This window comes from Stenella coeruleoalba (assembly GCF_951394435.1).
Source record: "Stenella coeruleoalba genome assembly, chromosome: 7".
Lineage (NCBI taxonomy): Eukaryota > Metazoa > Chordata > Mammalia > Artiodactyla > Delphinidae > Stenella > Stenella coeruleoalba.
Genome location: NC_137153.1, coordinates 33,532,615 through 33,550,858, shown reverse-complemented (window position 1 = coordinate 33,550,858; position 18,244 = coordinate 33,532,615). Strand labels below are relative to the sequence as shown.

Genomic DNA, 18,244 nt, shown 5'->3' with positions numbered 1-18,244 from the left:
AAGTCTTCTGCTGGGGTGGGCTGGTGCAGCCTGAGGCTGTCCTGAGGTGCCCACATTGGGAACCAAGTCCTGTCCATCACTCTTGTGTTTGTACAAACATCCTGTACATGTCTCTGAGCACTGAAGGGAGGGTTTTGTAGGGTAATTTGTAGGCATGGAAATGGATCAAACGGGATTAGCTATAGCTACAATACTTTTAATGACATGGCCAAACTGGGCTCCAACAATGCAGACCCTCTCCTCCACAGTGCACACATCCTGCCTGTGTATACCACCCATATCAAACACTGTGCAAAATTGCTTTTATTTTGCCAGTTTGATATATATTTTAAGATATATACTTATTTTAATTATTTAATTATGAAAGAAGCTGAACAATGAATGCCTTCCTTTTTGTGAACTTTTAATTTTGGATTTTAGATTTATAGAAATGTTGCAAGATAGTACCAAGTTCCCAAATGCCCTATCCCAATTTCCCTCCACGTTAACATACCTAACTATGGTACATTTCCCAGAACAAAGAAATTAACAGTGATCCATTACTAATAACTAAACTCCAGATTTTATTTGGATTTATTTATTTATTTATTTATTTATTTATTTATTTATTTGGATTTATTTGGATTACCAGTGTTCCCACCAATGTCCTTTTCTGTTCCAGCATCCCACATTGCATTTAGGTGTCTTGTCTCCTTAGGTTCCTCTGGTCTGTCCATGTCTCCTATGACCTGGGCAGTTACAAAGACTCTTGGTCAGTTATTCTGCCAAATGTCTCTCAATTTGGGTCTGTCTGATGTTTTTCTAATGATTAGACAGGGATTATAGCTTTAGGGGTGAGGGGAATACCACAGAGGTGAAGTGCCTTTCTCATCATGTCATGTCATGTCATATCAAGGGATACATGATATCGCATGCTTCCTTCAAAAATAAGAACTGTTTAGTAAGGAAAATTCCAGACACACATAAAAATAGGAAGAATAGAGTAAGTACTCATCACTGGGCTCCCAGTCACTAGTGTTTTGCCACTTTGGTTCTGGATGGCTGTTCAATGTGGTTGGAAGATGAGTTTCCCATCTCACCTTTCTTCCTTTTCTCTTCTCCTCTTTCCTTCCTTCCTCTCTCTCTCATTTCCTTTTTCAAACAGAAAGGTGACACTGATTAACTGTGGTGGGAATCTAGCTGGGACCTAGATGGAGGAGCATAAAGCATCTAGGCAAAATGTCCTCATGTAGGAATCCCAGCTAATGATGGCCTTTTGGTCTTTGCTTCACTTCTCGCTTTTTCTTGAAGAGGTGACTTGTCCAGCCTAGGGTACCCTTATTATTAGCTTGGACTCTAGGATCTGAGTTAAAGGAACCCAATTCAAATTGTTTAAGCAAAATACAGAATTCACTAGCTCAGAAAATTAAAATCAACTGAGTTGGACTCGATCCTCTGGCTCACTTTGTGTCCCCTTTCTTGCCACTTTCCAGCTGTTTCCCCTCTGTTGCTGCCACCTGTGGTGCCTGGATCACTGCTGACAGCATGTGGTGACCCCCCCAGCTTCTCAGCTGAGGTTGATTCTCCCCACAGTCATTTCAGTGCAAGCCAAAGGCGTGCGCTTGGTTGGACAAACCTGGATTACTTCCCTGCGCTTCCTGAACCAACCACTGGGAACGTAATTCTTGATTGCACAGCCTTGAGGCTAGAATCAAGTTCATTTAAGTCAGACCACACGGGTTAAATAAAGGAAAAGGTACTTCCCCTAATAAAAACTGGGTTGATGCTATAAAAAAGAAGGGAGTGTGGATCCAGGGTATGAAAAACAACTGATAAACCCTGTTTATCTGGGACCCCTTTCTCTTGTCTTTCTTTTCCAGCCTTTCCTTCTCCCAACCCCTGCAGATGAGCCCACTCTCCTTTGTGTCCCTCACTGTTTAACCCACCATGATTCTTTCAGAGCATTTGTCCCTTTGATAAGGTGGGTGTGGTCCACCCTAGGAGCATCTGTGGAGAATTTTTAAACAATCATAAAATCAAGATTTAATCTTTTAAATAACCATACACTAGTAATTCTAAACAGTGTCAGTGATAAAATGTTCCTTGAAAAAAAACCCCAACAAACCAAGATACAGAACATTTCCAGCACCACAGAGGCTTCCTTAAGGAAATGGTTTTTTTTGTTGTTGTTTGTTTGTTTGTTTGTTTTTGCAGCACGCGGGCCTCTCACTGCTGTGGCATCTCCTGCCGTGGAGCACAGGCTCCGGACGCGCAGGCTCAGCGGCCATGGCTCACGGGCCCAGCTGCTCCGCGGCATATGGGATCCTCCTGGACCGGGGCACGAACCCATGTCCCATGCATCGGCAGGCGGACTCTCAACCACTGTACCACCAGGGAAGCCCAGGGAAATGTTTTGATACTTAACAATCTGATCCGAATTCTGCATTCACAGATGCTGAGAAAATCTCAGACATGTTTAGAGATGTCTGAGAAAATCTCAGACACCCCCACCTTGTGGGGGTGTAGGAAGGCCTTCTCACCCTTTGTGAGCGTCCCCCCCCCACCCCCCCAAGTAATCCCCCAGTCCCCTTGGGGATTACTTACCTCCAGGAGTGGGCTGTTTCTGCCCCCATTTCTTGACCATACCTGGAGTGGGGCCTGAGCCTACCTGCGCCAGTCCTTTGGGGCCCAGGGTGGGGGAGATGTTCAAAGCTATCAGCTCATTTTCCTGACTCACTAGCTTCATTTCACTACTATTCCCAAGGCCTTGCCAGGTGCTCTAAGCTGTTCTCAGAGTAGGGTCTGCAGGTCTCTCCTTGTTGAACCACATACCTGAGGCTGGGTTTTCTTCATATACTTCAACCCTAGCAATATATTGCAACAGATTCAATGCAGAAGCAGATGTGAGACTCCAGCTATCTTCTATGAAGCCAGACTTTAAAGAGATTTGCAAAAATGTGAAACATTTGCCACTCTTCTCTATATTTGGGGGAATTATAGCTACGTTTTAAAAAAGGGTAATGTTTAAAATGAAAATAATTTTAAAAAATGTTTTAATTTATAATATGGTAAACATAGAAAGATATAAGCCATATTAGCAAAAACTTTTTGAGGCCTTCAATCTGTTTTTTTTGCTTGGCCACACCACACAGCTTGAAGGATTTTAGTTACCTGACCAGGGATTGAACCTGGGCCCTTGGCAGTAAGAGCATGGAGTCCTAACCACTGCACTGCCAGGGAACTCCCGTCAATCATTTTTAAAAAGTATAAAATGGTTTTGAGAGTAGGAGTCTGAGAATCGCTAATCTAATTTAATCCTCATAGCAGCTCTATAAGGTGGTATCATTAGTCCCACGTCAACAGTGAATAAATTGAGGCCCAGAGAAGGGAAGAGATCTGCCCTTCGCTTCACTGCCATTAAGTGGTAAGGGCAGAATTCAGACCTCCTGCTCAAGGTACATCCCTCAAGATTCAACGAAACCTACTCCTCCTGTAGGCAGATAGGGTAGGGGAGGTCCCCGGAAAAAGAAATCCAGGCATGGCTTTCTTTTTAATACATGGACTCCCGTATTTTTAAAAAATTTTTTATTTATTTATTTTTGGCTGTGTTGGGTCTTCGTTTCTGTGCGAGGGCTTGCTCTAGTTGCGGCAAGCGGGGGCCACTCCTCATCGCGGTGCGTGGGCCTCTCACTATCGCGGCCTCTCTTGTTGCGGAGCACAGGCTCCAGACACGCAGGCTCAGTAGTTGTGGCTCACGGGCCCATTTGCTCCGCGGCATGTGGGATCTTCCCAGACCAGGGCACAAACCCGTGTACCCTGCATTGGCAGGCAGATTCTCAACCACTGCACCACCAGGGAATCCCCTGGGCATGGCTTTCTTGACATAAGAAAAGCCATTTTTGGCCTAAGTCATTTTAAGCCTGGCCACAACGCTTGCCCTTCAACAGGTCTCAGTAATGATCTTAAGAGAAAAAAAGAACAAACTATTATCAGGCAAGAGAAGTAACAGTAGCAAAGATAATATATCAGTAGTAAAGACTCTCAATTCTGTTTCAATGGTAAAGAGTAGTCTGAAGTGCTCAACTACCAGATCAGCTGGGACCTAAGGGATGATGTAGACCTTTTCTGACCCTCATGACTTCATTCAACTAAAGCTTGGACTCTGACTGCCCAAGCCCTTTATGAATACACATGTTACCTTAGCTTAAAACTTCCTCAATTTTGCTCTTTGGGGAGACACTGCTTTGGGAAAAAGCCGCAGCATTCTCCTTACTTGTTGCAAGTAATAAATCCTTCCTTCTCCCACTCTTTGTCTTCTGGCTTGACACCCACCAAAAGGCAAAGCCAGTTTTTCAGGTAACACTCCGACAAGAGCGCCATTTAGGAGTCCGCTTGCCTCTTTGAGCTACGTATCCTCATTTGTAAGGTGTGGACCACAATGTTTCCACTTCCTGGGACTACTGGGGTGATTCTGCATCAGGTAAAGAGCAAACGAGGATATTAATAACCCGCTGAGTGAGAAATGTATCCCATTCTACAGAAAAGAAGGCTGAGGCCACATGACTAAGCGGGCTCCAGCTCTAGGGACCACCCGCCCCCGGCCCGCCTGGACCATCCCCTTCCAAGCTCCCGACTTGCCTGGGCGTCCCCCGCCCCCAGCCCCACTGGGACCCCCCGGCTCCTAGCGCGCCAGTACCGCTCTAACCCCAGCCCGCCTGGACTCATGTTCCCCACCAGGCCAGTGCTGGTCGTCGGGTAACAGACGGCTCCGCCCGCTTGCCTCACTTCCGGCGCCCAGGCCGGAAGCCTCTCTTCCGGTTCTCAAGATCGCGCTCCGGAAGTGAGTCACTCTGCCAGCACCTAAGATGGCCGCCAGTCCATCCACCACCGTGGTCAACAGAGGAGAAGCGGGAGCGAACCCGGAAGTTGCCCGGCTCGGCCATGGGAGATGTTGGGGGCGTGGCTTCCGGCGGCCAGCGCCTGCGAGTGCGGGCGGCTGGGTCTAGCTGAGGCGGCGGCTGACAGGAGCTCCTCCCCGGTCGGCTGCGGCTGGTTCCTAGGCGAACCCGTGGCCCTCAGCTCGTGGCCCCGCGAGGCTCCAGGGCCGCACCGTGGGATGGACGAGGGGAAGATGGACGAGAATGAATGGGGGTACCACGGTGAAGGCAACAAGAGCCTAGTGGTGGCCCACGCACAGGTGAGCGGTTGACTGTCGGCGCGGTTCAGGGCCCTTACCCTACTCCCGGTGGGTTCCGCGTCCCCCAAGCACCCCCTCCCCTCAGGTCGGTTCTGCATCCCCTCAGGACCCATTACCCCCGGATCGGTTCCCCAGCAGCCCTCCTTCCGGTCGGTTGCGCGTTCCCCCAGTGTCACTGCCCCGCGATAAGTTTCGCGTCCCCCCAGCATCACCCCACCCCGTCGGGTCAGTTCCGCGTCCCGCTGGTATCACCGCCTTCCCCCAGATCAGTTCCGCGTCCCCCCAGCGCTCTCCTCCCCCTAGGTTGGTGCCATGTCTCCCCAGCACTCCCCTCCCTCCAGATCGGTTCACTGTTCCTCCAGTGTCACCTTTTCCCCCCGGTTTTGTTCCGCGTCCTTCCAACACTCCCCATCCCGGCCTCACACGGTGCCGCCTGCGACTGCCCAGCTGCGGTGAGGCCGTCCCGAGTAACCTTAGGGAAGATACAGGGTACGGGCAAGGTCAGGAGAAAGAAGCAAAGTGCTTGGGGTGCTGTTACCTCCCTGAGATGCAGGGAATTGCTGTTCTCCTGCTGCTGTTGTTAATATTAGTGGAGCATTGTCTACAGGTTCTTCTCCAGAATCTTTTAGAATTGAAAGAATTTCCCTTTCTTAATTCAGTAAGGAAGAGAGTTTCAGAGAGTGCAGTGACGACTCCCAGTGAGTTGAATCCAGGAAGAGAAGCTTGTGGATTTGTGTGAAGGCCCAGATCTCTCTGACATCTTGCTGTCTAATGCAACCAGGCAGGAATGTGGTGGGCTGGGGGAGGAGTGATAGGTGTCACTGAGGGCTTAAGAGTATGGGAGTTGCAGTTACACAGAGCTGGGCAGAATCCCAGTTCTACCACTGCCTGGCTCAGGCTCAGTTTCTGCATTTTCAAAGTGGAACTAGTAACAGAATCCCCTTTGCGGAATTGATAGAAAGATGAGGAGCTGGACAAGTTATGCAAGTGATAACTATCATCCACCTTGGACTTGGCGGTTAAAAGCGCTGACCCAGCCCAACAGCTCCCGTGGGGAGCTCATCTTCCAATGCCTCAGTAAGATTGCATGGTATATCATCATTTTATGTAAAGCTAATTAAGGCTTCTTTTGGCTAATGTACTGAGTTTCAAAAGTAGCCTCAGATGAAGTAGCAAGTTCCAGACTCAGCGTAAAAGAACACCAGGCCTTGGGCCCTCAGATGCCTTCTCCATTGTCCCTGACAAGCATGTGTCTACCCTTCAGGGCAACTGGCCCCTTCCCTTCCCTTGTTGCACAGCCCCAGGTGTTAGGGTCATGTTTCTTTTTCCTTTTTTTCCCCCCTTCTAAACTGAGTCATCAGGGTATCCTGTACCTGTTCTCTTCATTCTTTATTTAAAATCTAAATTTGCTTTACTATGCTCATTCCTGCTTGGTTGTTGTTAGCTCAACATTTGAATTTGAAGATTATCATCACGAGTAGTCTTGTAAGAAAAGGTTCCCACCAAGTGAAGGCGCTGAGTAAAGGGAGAACTCTGACCCTTGCGTGTGGAGAAACCTTTGTGCTTTGCCTGGGCCTTGAGGGAGGACAGAGCCCTGGAAGGCAGCTTTCAGGACCCTACTGTGCCCAAGGAGAGGGTGTGTGTGTGTGAGTGGGATAGAAGAAGGTGGGTGAGCACCAAGTATTTCTGCTCCCATGGGTGGACTCTCCAGACCCACCTCGTTCATTCTGAAGTAGAGGGTGACCCTCACCAGGTTTCTTTCAGATCGGGAGACGGTCTCTTTCTCAGAGGGGGCATCGTCTACTTTCAGAATTGAAAGGTCCTTAAAAAGTGATGAGTCTGTCCCCTCTCCTTTCCAGTGTCAGAACCCGACATACCTTCAGCCAGCCAGTCCTGAGGCCTGGCATCTGCACTGAAGGAACATGGGATAAGACACAGACAGACAGCCTTCCAGGCTGGTGGGTTGGGAGGCTTCCAGGAGAACAGGACTTGAAAATAGGGCCTGGATATGGAGGAGCTAAGTGCAGGCCGAAGGAGGCCATAGCGTGGTGTGTGCTCAGGGTTGGGCAGTAAGAGATGACAGTGTGAGGCCTGAACCATATGCCAGTTCTTGACAGGTTGCTGTCAGTTTTCCTGTGGCCCAGTGCTCAGCATCCTTGGGTCCAGCTGTGCAATTTAACCCTTTCCCAGGCACTGGCCCTTGGCCCTGGCACTGACCCTCTGAGGTGCTCTAAGGCTGTGGCCAACCTGACACTGTACTCTAGTGGGTGCCTGGAGTCCCCGGCACTGACCCTGTGGGGGGTCTTGGGCAAGGACACTTCCCTTGTGGGCATGTACTTTCCTTTCCTTACTGTAGCCCGAGGGTGCTGTCACTTGTTCTAGTGGCTGTGCCAGTTCATGCTGAGCTGTGGTCACGAAGCCTGGCGCTGCCCTCAGGTGCGCTGCTGCCAAGTGGGATTTCTCTCCGTGTGGTGGTGTTGCTTTTACATCTGCAGTGACTCTTCTTTACCTTGGTCTTGTTCGCTTTGGCTTGGCATCCTGTCCTGTGAAGGTCACTGTAAGTCTGGTTTGTCATTTGATCTCGTATGTGCCTTCAGTGTGGAGAGTCACCCAGGGCAGGCCAGGCAGACTCCTCCCCAGGCACTGAGCTGCCTTCCAGCTGCCCTCGCCTCTGGGGTGCAGGGCAAACAGGGGCCCACTCCCTTTATCACACTAAGCTGTTGTGATGTTTTCCTCCTGTTGACAGAGATAACATGAAAGACCCGCCAACCAAGATCTTTTATCAAAAGTTTGTTCCTGATCTTTCAGGTTTTATAGCCTTTCTAAGATTCTGATTGGGCTTCAGATCCTTTCTGCAATTGTTTTGATGCCCTGGGGTGTTTGTCCTGAAGATATGGGGTTCAGGCAGTCAGGAGCTGTGTGTTTCTCTTCTCTTGTGTTGTAGGATTTGTAGATCATACTTCTTAATGGAGCTGTTGGAAGCAAATGAGTTGTTCTCTCTTTTTTTTTTTTCTTTCTTTCTTTTTTTAATGGCGTATTCCCAAGTCCTGGGCTAAATTTTCTCCTGAATCTAGTATAAGGAATCTTAACGTTCTGTTGCCTATAGTATTTTTTTTTAACAAGTAACTTATTCTGCATTTGAGAGTTTTAATGATATTCATACAGGTTGATACAGCTGATGTGACTTCTTGGTGATGTCTCATTGGAGAGCTGTGCATGTAGCCCTGTCTTTATTCCTGGGATCACCTGCAGTTGAAAGGTTAGGATTTGTTATTTCCAAAATATATTCCCTTTGGTGGTTTCCAGTCCTGGCCTTGGTGAGTGCTGAGCTCTGCCTTTCTAGCATGTAGGGGTCTGCTGGTCTAGGTCTGGTATCCTAAGGTGGCATGGTCACTTCCCCCGCCCCGACAATACCTTCTTCCTCCTCAGCAGAACTCAGGACAGCAGCTGCCTCTTTTACCAGGAAGGTAAGGAAGGTTTCTGTGTCTGCTGCAGAAGGACGAGACCACAGCACTGGGTCACCTACCTCTTGGTTTGTTTGGACACCTGCTCTGTGGCCATCGTGTGGCCTTGGAGAACCTGGGGTCCTTGAAGGCTCCACTCTACGCACCCTCACTGTGCATTCCATGCATTTGTGGTGTGTCTTTATAAAACATTCTGATTCTCTTCTGACTGTTGGATTTTCCATCCTTTAGGGACCATCTGAACACCTCTTCTGCTGCAGCCCCTAAGTGTCCTTCCCCCAAATGTCACCTGGGCTTACACCTCCACTGTCCTGTCTCCTACCTCACAACTTGCATCCGTGTCTGCTTCAGTCCTGAGGCAGCTGTGGGTCCATACAGGCAGGTGAAACATGGGATGGAAAATGTCCTGCCCATTCCAGACACCTGCTGTCCCCACCTGTGGTCTCCACCTCCTGTCTGGCCTCCCTTTGGAGTCCTTGGCCCCCCTTTATGACAGGGGTTCCCAACCCCCGGGCTGTGGACCGGTATGGGTCCGAGGCCTGTTAGGAACCAGGCCGCACAGCAGGAGGTGAGTGACGGGCAAGCGAGCGAAGCTTCATCTGCCGCTCCCCATCGCTGACATTGCTGCCTGGACCACCCTCCCCGCCACCCCCTGGCCTCCGCCGTGGAAAAATTGTCTTCCACAAAACTGGTCCCTGGTGCCAAAAAGGTTGGGGACAGTTGCTGTATGAGATGTCTCGAGTCACCCTCCATCTGTTCTGTCTGAGGCTGTCAGCCCAACAATGCGTCCCACACCTTGTCCCTCTTATCCTTCTGTGGGCCCTGGGGTGTGTTTCTGGTTGTCTCTGGTCAGCAGAGGCAAGTGACTTGGCTTGGTATTCTGTCACGGGTATTCTGATGGAAGACCTGGGCTGTGCCCGAGTGGGGTGTCTGTGGGTGGTGGCCTCACTGAGAAGCAGGGCTGAGCCATTTTGGGATGCCTGGGGCAGCACCCTGCGGGTCGATTCCTTCTGCTGTTGTTGTGTTTATCTGTCTCCCTTTCCCTTGAAAGTTGCGTGATCTCTGCTTCCCTGGGGTCTTCTTGGGGTCCCATCCTGGGTTATATCCTCACTCTGGTGGAAGACCTGACTTGGGCTTGTCCTCCAGCAGTGAGGCTTCAGCGACTGATCACTTCACACCTTGTCTTTGCCAAGAGGCCCTGGAGTCTTAATTCCACCCACAAGTTTCCTTCCTTGGGCTTCACATGGGCAGGTGACCCTTTTATATATTGTTTTTGTGGTCTTTTATTTTTATTTAATACCAATCATTTGTTCCTCTCTCTGCCCCAGAAAATACAGAATACTAGAAGGAAGAAAGTAAAAAGCATCCAATGTCTCCCTACTAAGAAAATAATTTTTGTTAACACTTGGTGCACTTCCTTGTATTATATGCTTTTATTGGGTACTTAAGCATCCTTATCTGTCTGTTTTTGTTTTCTGCTTTTTCACTCAACCCTACAGCATAAATATGTAGATAATTCTTCACACAAGTTTTCAAGGCTGCAGAGCACTTAGGCAGCCAGAGTTCCTGTGCTGTCAGACATTCACATTGTTGTGCTTTTAGAGCTGTTGTGAGCCAGGCTTTGCTGATGTCTTGGCGTTTTGAGGACTTGGGTGGGTTCTCAGAGGGGATCGAAGGAGCATCTCCTAGGCCTCGTGGTACATGACATGCCAGTACTCCCCCACCCCTGCCATGGCCTGGGACCCTCACAGCACTGAATGCTTTCTATTCCTTTTATAAGTGGCGTGTTGTACGTTTTGAGGTTGTTTAATGTGTATGTGTTTATATGTGTCATTTCTCCATTCACTGACTTTTTCAGTTTGTTAAAATCTTTGATTTTCATCTAGTGTTCCACGGTATGAGAGAGCACACCATGATTTTCTGTCCTCAAGGACAGAGAAGGTGTGGCCCCGGCCTAAGATTCCCTGTCCTGCTTTGGAACAGGGAAGAGCTGCTTCTGCCCCAGACTGTGCAGAAACTCTTGTTAAGCCCCTCTTCTTAGTCTCACCCCTTTCTCTTCGTTCTTAGCATTTTAGCCTAGACACTATGAAGAGGATATGTTTTAAAATCTGGTTTCAGATATTTAGTTTAAAAGGAAAGGAGTTGTTTCCTTCACAACTGGTTAAGACCTTGTGAGCTTGCAGGGCCCTGGTGCTTACCAGATTATGCGTTGATTTCAGCTCCTTCGTGGGAATCTCCCTGTGGGTGGCTGGATCAGTCCCACTCCATGCCATGGGTGGCCCTTGGACTAACTGCGTCTTTGTGCCAACCAGGGCTGGTGAGGTTGATTTCTCACCTTTTCTCTGCTATCCACTTGAATAGGTGTTGTCTGGTCCCATGGCCAGCCTCGTGGCATGTAACAGGGCCACCAACCCAGCCCAGTCAGACCTTTACAAGGGGCAGTTAGCACTCGCCGTCCAGAATAGGTGTGCCCACTGAGTGCTTGAGTTTGTGGAGACTGGCCTTCAAGGCTGACACTGCGGCTCCTATGGGGCAGGTGGGCAGTTTCTGGTGACGGTTTTAAATGGGTCCCTAGAGAAAGCAGTTTTCCTTGAAGCAGACACAACATGACACTCAGAATTTCTTAGCAGGTCTTGAGAAACAGTGAAGTCCAGGTGAGAAGTGAGTGTGCTTTTAGGGGGGCTGAGTTTCTGGAATGTTGCCTAGAATTAGGGTTTCTGCATATCAGCTTTTGTTTTTCCTTGAATTTTTTTTTTTTTTTTTTTTTTGGTGGTACGCGGGCCTCTCACTGTTGTGGCCTCTCCCGTTGTGGAGCACAGGCTCCGGACATGCAGGCTCAGCAGCCATGGCTCACAGGCCCAGCCGCTGCGCGGCATGTGGGATCTTCCCGGACCGGGGCATGAACCTGTGTCCCCTGCATCAGCAGGCGGACTCTCAACCACTGCGCCACCAGGGAAGCCCTTTCCTTGAATTTTGATGGACTCCTTGGCCAGTTGATGCCCATGATCGAATATTGATGTCTGCCTGGATTTGGGAGGGGTTAGGCCCATGTACACGTCCTCGACCTTTGCTTCCCCAAGTCTGAGCTTGGGGCTCAGGGAGATGATGGATGTCTGGGGTTTTGAGAAGAGTGTGCGTCATCTGAGTGGGGCAGGAAGTGCCAGGGGGTCTGTGGGCTAGGGAAATGGATCTCGTCTCTATGGGCCTTCCTTGCTCTCAGCCATGTTTTGGGTTCTAAAGCTGCACTTTCTGAGCCTCTTCAATCACCAGCTCCTCCCACCCCACCTAGATCCCAGTGCTCCAGACAGTGCCCGAGCTCCTGCACCTCTGCTCTCCTTCTCCTGTTCACTGCTTCTCCCTGAGCACAGTCCAGGTTCCCGACCCAAGCCCTTCTGCCTGGAACTCCCTATCTCCATGGGAATGGTTTCCAAAGTTGTCCACATGGAATTATCTCCCCCATTACCAAGGCTCTACAACACATCCAGGTTATTTCCTTGGAGAATCGCCATTTCAAAGGCTGCACTAGTTTAAAAGGTTATTTTTTTCCATTTTTTAAACTTTTGTTTTTTAACATTTTTGTAATGTATGTTATATGAGCATTGTAAAAAATTGGAAAACCCAAATAAACAGAACTTTAAAAAATAAGTTCCCAGTTGGTGCTACCTGGACACGCGGTTACCTATTCAGAAGCCCTTTCAGACAGTTCATACAAACTCAGCATGCACATACTTTATTTAAAATTTTTTGTTTTACAAACTTTAAAAAATGAAGAGTAATAAATCTACAGAAAAGTGGTCAGATCATATGTGTATATACAGCTTGATTATGACAAAATACATGGACCCGTATTCTCATGACCAGCCCCTTCTAGAGCCTTTCTTAGGGACCATCCCACCTGCCAGAGATCTTAGTCTTGTCTGTTTTTGAGCTTTACATAAATAGAACTATACCCATGCATCATTCTCTAATACATACACACACAATACACACACACACACACACACACACGTGTATGTACATATTTATATAAAGATAGGTTAATTCTATAAGCCCTATTCTGTAATCTTTTTCATTTATCAGTAGATGATGACTGTACCTTTGTGTCTGTAAATACGGATCTTCCTTATTTTCTTGTAAATGACGGCATAGTATTTCATGGTCTGGAATATGTCCCTCTGTATTTAACCATCCTACTATTGTTGGATGTTTAGGTTTCCATTTTATTTGGAATTATAAACAGTACCTTTATATGCAGTAGCTAAAATCTTCTGTGCATCTTTAATTAAGATAAATTACTGGGAGTGGACTGGCTAGGTCAGAGAGCACAGGTTTTCCTGGTTGCTCTGTGTCTCCAGACGTGTGGCCCAGTACTGGCCCCCACCTCCTCCCCGGGGCACTGGCTGCCTGTGGGGCTTCCAGCATCTGCACTGCTGAGGATGGCTCCTTATCCACAGCCACCCACCCTTATCCCCGGGCTTTGGGTGGGTACTAATCAGACTTTGTTTTATTTTCCAATAGCGTTGTGTGGTGCTTCGTTTTCTGAAGTTTCCTCCTAATAGGAAGAAGGTAAGATCAGTGGATTTGCCACCCAATCATTAAAATAATTATTTAAGAAAACTTTGATTTTTTTTCTGATGCAGAAGTTTTAATGCTAACTTTAGAAATTTGAATATGATACAAGCATTCAATGCCGAAAGCAGTGTGTCCATCTTTTGTGCTGGATTCAGCACTTTGACCTGCTGGGGTCACTATGGGTCATCATGGTTAGTCCCTGGGTACTGAGCCAGGAGCCTCCCTGACTAGTTCAGAGAGCTCTGCTTGTGGCTGGGGAACCCAGGGCCAGGTCTTGGCTTTGCCTTGGCGATTTTCTTACACCCTGCTGCCTCAGTTTCCCCATCTGTGGAATTGTATCAATGAAAATGAAGTCTGTGATGCTGTGGTAGACAGTCAGTGTTACAAGTCACAACAGGCAGTTCAGATGGAGCCTTGTGTTTCTATTCACTGAGTCAACCAGGCAGAGTACCGTGGACACCCTCAGAAAGCCATTGTTGTTCTGTTGTATGCCTGCTGACCACTGAGTTGCAGTGTTTCTCTACATTGAGGCGGGATGTCATTGTGGTGTTTATCTAAGTGGTCGCAGCGGTCAATATGGCATAGCCCTGTGGGAACCTTTACTCTTTCATGGTCTGGGGGGAAGGAGGGAGGTCCAGAGGGGCTAGGTGTGAGCATAGGCTCTTATCTTAAAAGGGGAGAAGAGGCAGGAGCTGCACGTCACACCCACACAGTGGGGGCAGGGCTGGTGGTTGTTGGGTGATGAGTAGAAATTGGGCTCAAGATCAGGGTGTAGGAGACATGAGTCACCACCTCACCTCGTTTGAGTTATGGAGAAACAGCCAGAAAAGAAGGTGAGGTGGATGGCTGATGGGTATCAATGGTGGCTGATTGTGCAAACGAAGGGCACACTTGCAGGTTAGCTTCATAGAAAGAAAAGTGGGGACTGTGGGAGAAAGCTGGGGGCTGCCATCACAGTGGGGCTGCAGTGAGATCTGGGGACAGTGTGGTTAGTGCAGAGAAAGATGGCACAGGATGGGAGGGTGCAGCTGCTGAAGAGAATTGTGCAGGGTGGTTCTGTTTCTGTGGAATCCAGGTGGAAACTAGAAACATCTCGGAGGCTGCCTCTAGCCCCCCTCCCCTCCCCTCTATCCCCACTCAGGGTCTACAGAGCCTAGCCTCGGTGAAGGGCCAGCGTTCTCTGGATGCCTCTATTTTCAGTTTTTCCTGTTTACATTTATTGAGGCAATGTCTTCCAAGGTAACAATTCGCCTTTCTTTATTATATAAATGGCACTGTGTGATGCCAGCTGCATTATTTGTGGGGAGTTGTGTGTGTTAATTCTGTCAATAAGAAGAGCTTTTTGTCAGAAGCCCTGTGTCCACAGCTCTACGTACGGAGCCACTGGGCGTGTTCTGGGGTTTTTTGACAGGCTTTGTTCTAATACAGTAGTCCCCCGGAATGCAGACTGTGGTCTGCCTGTTTTATGGTGCCTGGGTGGCAGCTCAGACTGAGACCTCCCCAGAGCCTGAGCCATGTGTCAGGCACCTCCCAGCCTGCGGTTGAAGAAGACAGCCCTCTCACTCCTGAGCGAGACCTGTGATCAACCCTTTGCACTTCTCACCTTGGGTCAGAGTGAGGGATACAGGAATGATTTCCTGTCTCACCTAAATCTCACAGCTTATTGATTCTTTAAGAACCTCTGAGGAGAAAATATTTTATTTCTACATCTAGAAGCTGAAGAATAAAATCTAAATACTGATTTTTGGATGGGACCGATTTTTAAAGTCGAATTCCTCAGAAGGTGTGCACGGGCCACTGGCGGGATCCACGTGTGTTCCTGGTGGGGAGGAAGGCAGGGGCACAGATATGGTTCTCAAACTTTGTTTCACAATCACATGGGGCCCTGAGTACAATGCAGAGGTGGGCCTGGGGGCCCTGTGGGACAGAAGCTCCAGTGAGTGTGGCAGTCTTCATGATGAGGCTTACCTTCCTCCAGGTCCAGGGCCACTGGTGGCTTTTTGTGGCCACATACATGGCAGCCCTGTATGTGACAGGGGCTTGTGGTGGTGTCAGAGTCTAGGAGGTCCCGGTCGTTGAGGTCTTCTTGTCCTTCTCTTTTACAGACCTCAGAAGAAATATTTCAGCACCTACAGAACATAGTGGACTTTGGCAAAAATGTCATGAAAGAGTTTTTGGGAGAGAACTATGTTCATTGTGGGGTAAGTGATTTTTTTTTTTTAATGTAGTCTAAATTCATGGGCCTGTTCTGTATCAAAGTACCAACTTCTCATTTATAGTTTGGAAGTTGCTTAATGATACCACCCCCCACCCCCCACCCGCACCCCCACTGTGTTAGTTACAAAGTTTCCAAGTGCTTTTCTCATTTGTTGCACTGTGAAATAGCAGAGCAGATAGTGTTATTCCCATTTTCTAGCATGAGGTTCAGAGATACTTTCACTTGCTGAGACTCCTGGTCTTCACCATCCTGCCCTCATGGAGGCATTCAGTTTGGTGAGAGCTCTCTAGTGAGGTCCAGGCAGCAACACTGACCTTCAGTGGGCACCTTTGAGCAAGTTAGGGAGAAAAGGGGATCCCCATGCTGGGAGGTGTGACCTGGTCTCGTGGGAGAACCTAGCTGAAGCCCATGTGGGGTGATGGCCTCCACCTACCTGCAGGTGGTCTGTGTTGCTGGCTTTTTCTGGTCTCAGCGACTGAGAGGAGTGCCTGTTACAGGCAAGGTCTGCTGTTCAGACACTCATGGAGAGGGCAGTGTAAGAAGCCACAGTGGACTGGCCCTGTGATCCTGGCAATCCTCAGAGCCAGTGGCCTTGGTCCATGCCTGGGACAGCCATTCTTCTGTCTCCACTTTGATCACTGCTGCTTCTCTGCTTACACTGGCCTGACTGCTTGTCTTAGATCAGAGCCCTGAACAGACTAGCAGGTTTGTCATTTTGAACAGAGAGAGCACTGCCTCTGTTTTGTAAATTCTGTACCTTGTGTCCATCCTGAGAAAAATGATACCAAGAAGGTTGAGTAAAAGTTTCTTTGAAGCTTCAGGATTGCCTAGCAAAGTAGAATTTAAATGGCTCCAACGACAAAACATCCTCCAAGGAGGGTCGTCCTTTGACAGCTTAGGAAGTACTGTGGATGGTGTTGCTTTGGGTCCCTTAGGGCTCTAGTCTAATCTGTAGGCTGGGACTAAGGATCCTCTTCCAGGGTGGCCCAGAGCCGTGGAGCTGGCAGTGTGGTGCTGACTGTTGACTGGGGGCCTCAGCACCTCCCAGTGTGGACTCTCTGAAGGGCTCTGAGCATCCTTGTGACTTGGCCCTGACTCCCCCAGTACACCATCTGAGGGATGACCTGTTTGGGAGTTGTGTCTGTCGTTTCCACAGCATCCTGGGGCCTTTAGGCGTCATCCCTAGGCAGAGTGGGACTACACAGGGGCAGAGGTCACTGGGGCCATCCTGGGGGCTGGCACCGCCCCTAGTGAGGTCCCCAGCTGTCCTGTTGAATTGTGAAAGGCTGAAACCCACCACCTGTGAGAGCCTGAGTCTCTGAGCTATCTGCGTGCTGGGTGCCACCTACTTCTTGGCCTGGACGGTGTGTGAGTGAATGCAGGTATGCCAACTACCAGTGTCCTTCTTGGGGAGAGAGCATGCTCATATGGCCAAGTGGGAGTATTTCTCTGTCTCACAGCACTTGGGGGCTCTAGACTTTTCTTCCAGGAGGGGCCAGCAGTGAAGGAGAATGGTGAAGAGCTTGGGGTTCCAGCCAGTGGCAGCCCGGCAGGTGGGAATAGCATTGGGGTGTCCCCCCAGGGCCCAGGGCATGCTCTAGCTCCAGGTTTGATTCTGTTTGTCCACAGTGCACAAGGCTCTGGGCATATGAGGTGAGCCCACCAGGTCACATTTCGGGAATATTCATCCCGTTGACATACCTCCTTCACGTGAAGACACTGCCAGAGTGAAACACAACCTGCTTTTCCTCCAGGTAGTTGTAGTATCAAGAGAGGACTGCCACTCAGGCCCAGCACTGTTGAAATGTGGGATACAGAGCACATCTCTGGCCTGAACAAGACCATGTTCAGGCAAAATCAGCATTTGTAAATGATGCTGTTTTCTCTGACTGATGGCACGAGCTAGGTTAAAGTGGAGCCCTGGGGAGAGTGTTTCCCTCTTCTGTGTCCTGGGATGAGACATAACTAGCACAGTGGTGAGAGAGCAAGGCTCAGACAGAGTGAGAGACACACCCCTTGTACCCGTGCTGCCTCCGGCCCTGTCTGGCTGGTTTGGGGACTGGTCTAGGCCTGTCTTCATGTGAGCTGGAGGCTAGGTGGGACAGGGCATGATGGAGAAGGTGTGGCATGTAAGTGGACAGGATCCCAGCATTCTCATTCTAGGCAGGTATCTTGCGTCACCTTGGGATTCCTTTAGAAGTCAGAATTCTGCCACCCTGGAAACATGGGGAAGATGATGAGCAATGTGGATTAAATAGAAACTCTTAGTTTGGGAGACTGCAAGAAATAGTAGAGAGTAGTTGCTCCTTTGTTTTTTGACCCAGAGCACCAAATATTGGCCATCCTGAGTCCTGTGGCTGATGGGTACCCAGGACATCTCACCCAGAGATTAATATTTGATCAGACCCTGTTCCTTGAGCTGCTTCTCAGATGGAAATGTGAGGAGCCTCAGGTTGTCTGAGGAGATAGCTGGTGAGGAACTTCTTGCAGGCAGAGAACTGCCTCAGGCCCCTGCTCTGCCGTCCACAGACGCTGAGAATGAGGATGAGGTCGCCGTGAGAACAGAGGAGCTGGGTGAAGAGCCCTCTGTGGAGACTGACTAGGTGACATGGGGCACACTTCTGGCCACCACCACTGTGGACACCAGCTGCTCTGAGGAGGGCCTGTTCCTCTTAGTGCACAGAAACTTTAGCCTGTCTGTTTAATCTGGACATGTCCTTAAAATAACAGAGCAGCTTTTATTCCTAAATCCCACATACTGAGTATTTTTTTTTAATGTGGTAGCATATACATAACATAAAACTTACCATTTTA

At 49.0% G+C, this 18,244-nt stretch overlaps 1 protein-coding gene and 1 long non-coding RNA gene across 4 annotated transcripts in view; one reads left to right on the top strand and one right to left on the bottom strand.

Annotated features, from left to right (window-relative positions):
- Positions 1 to 3,494: 3,494 nt before the first annotated feature.
- LOC307189044 lies at positions 3,495 to 4,769 on the bottom strand. Its single transcript, XR_013829099.1, has 3 exons — positions 4,714 to 4,769; positions 4,253 to 4,450; positions 3,495 to 3,940 (listed from the first exon to the last, which is right to left on the bottom strand). It is a non-coding gene; the product is annotated as an uncharacterized lncRNA (long non-coding RNA).
- A 195-nt stretch (positions 4,770 to 4,964) lies between these two features.
- The window catches only part of IPPK (inositol-pentakisphosphate 2-kinase), a 47,799-nt gene continuing 34,519 nt past the window's right edge, over positions 4,965 to 18,244 (top strand). The window contains exons 1-5 of one of the 3 annotated variants that reach the window (XM_079927561.1): positions 5,116 to 5,176; positions 8,342 to 8,435; positions 13,159 to 13,206; positions 14,354 to 14,451; positions 15,318 to 15,413. In XM_079927561.1, coding sequence (XP_079783687.1) covers positions 14,440 to 14,451; positions 15,318 to 15,413 — 108 coding nt within the window. In that variant the 5' untranslated portion in view covers positions 5,116 to 5,176; positions 8,342 to 8,435; positions 13,159 to 13,206; positions 14,354 to 14,439. Of the gene's footprint in view, positions 5,177 to 7,930; positions 8,436 to 13,158; positions 13,207 to 14,353; positions 14,452 to 15,317; positions 15,414 to 18,244 lie in introns of those variants that run through there. The other 2 variants (XM_079927562.1, XM_079927560.1) reach the window with 2 other exon arrangements.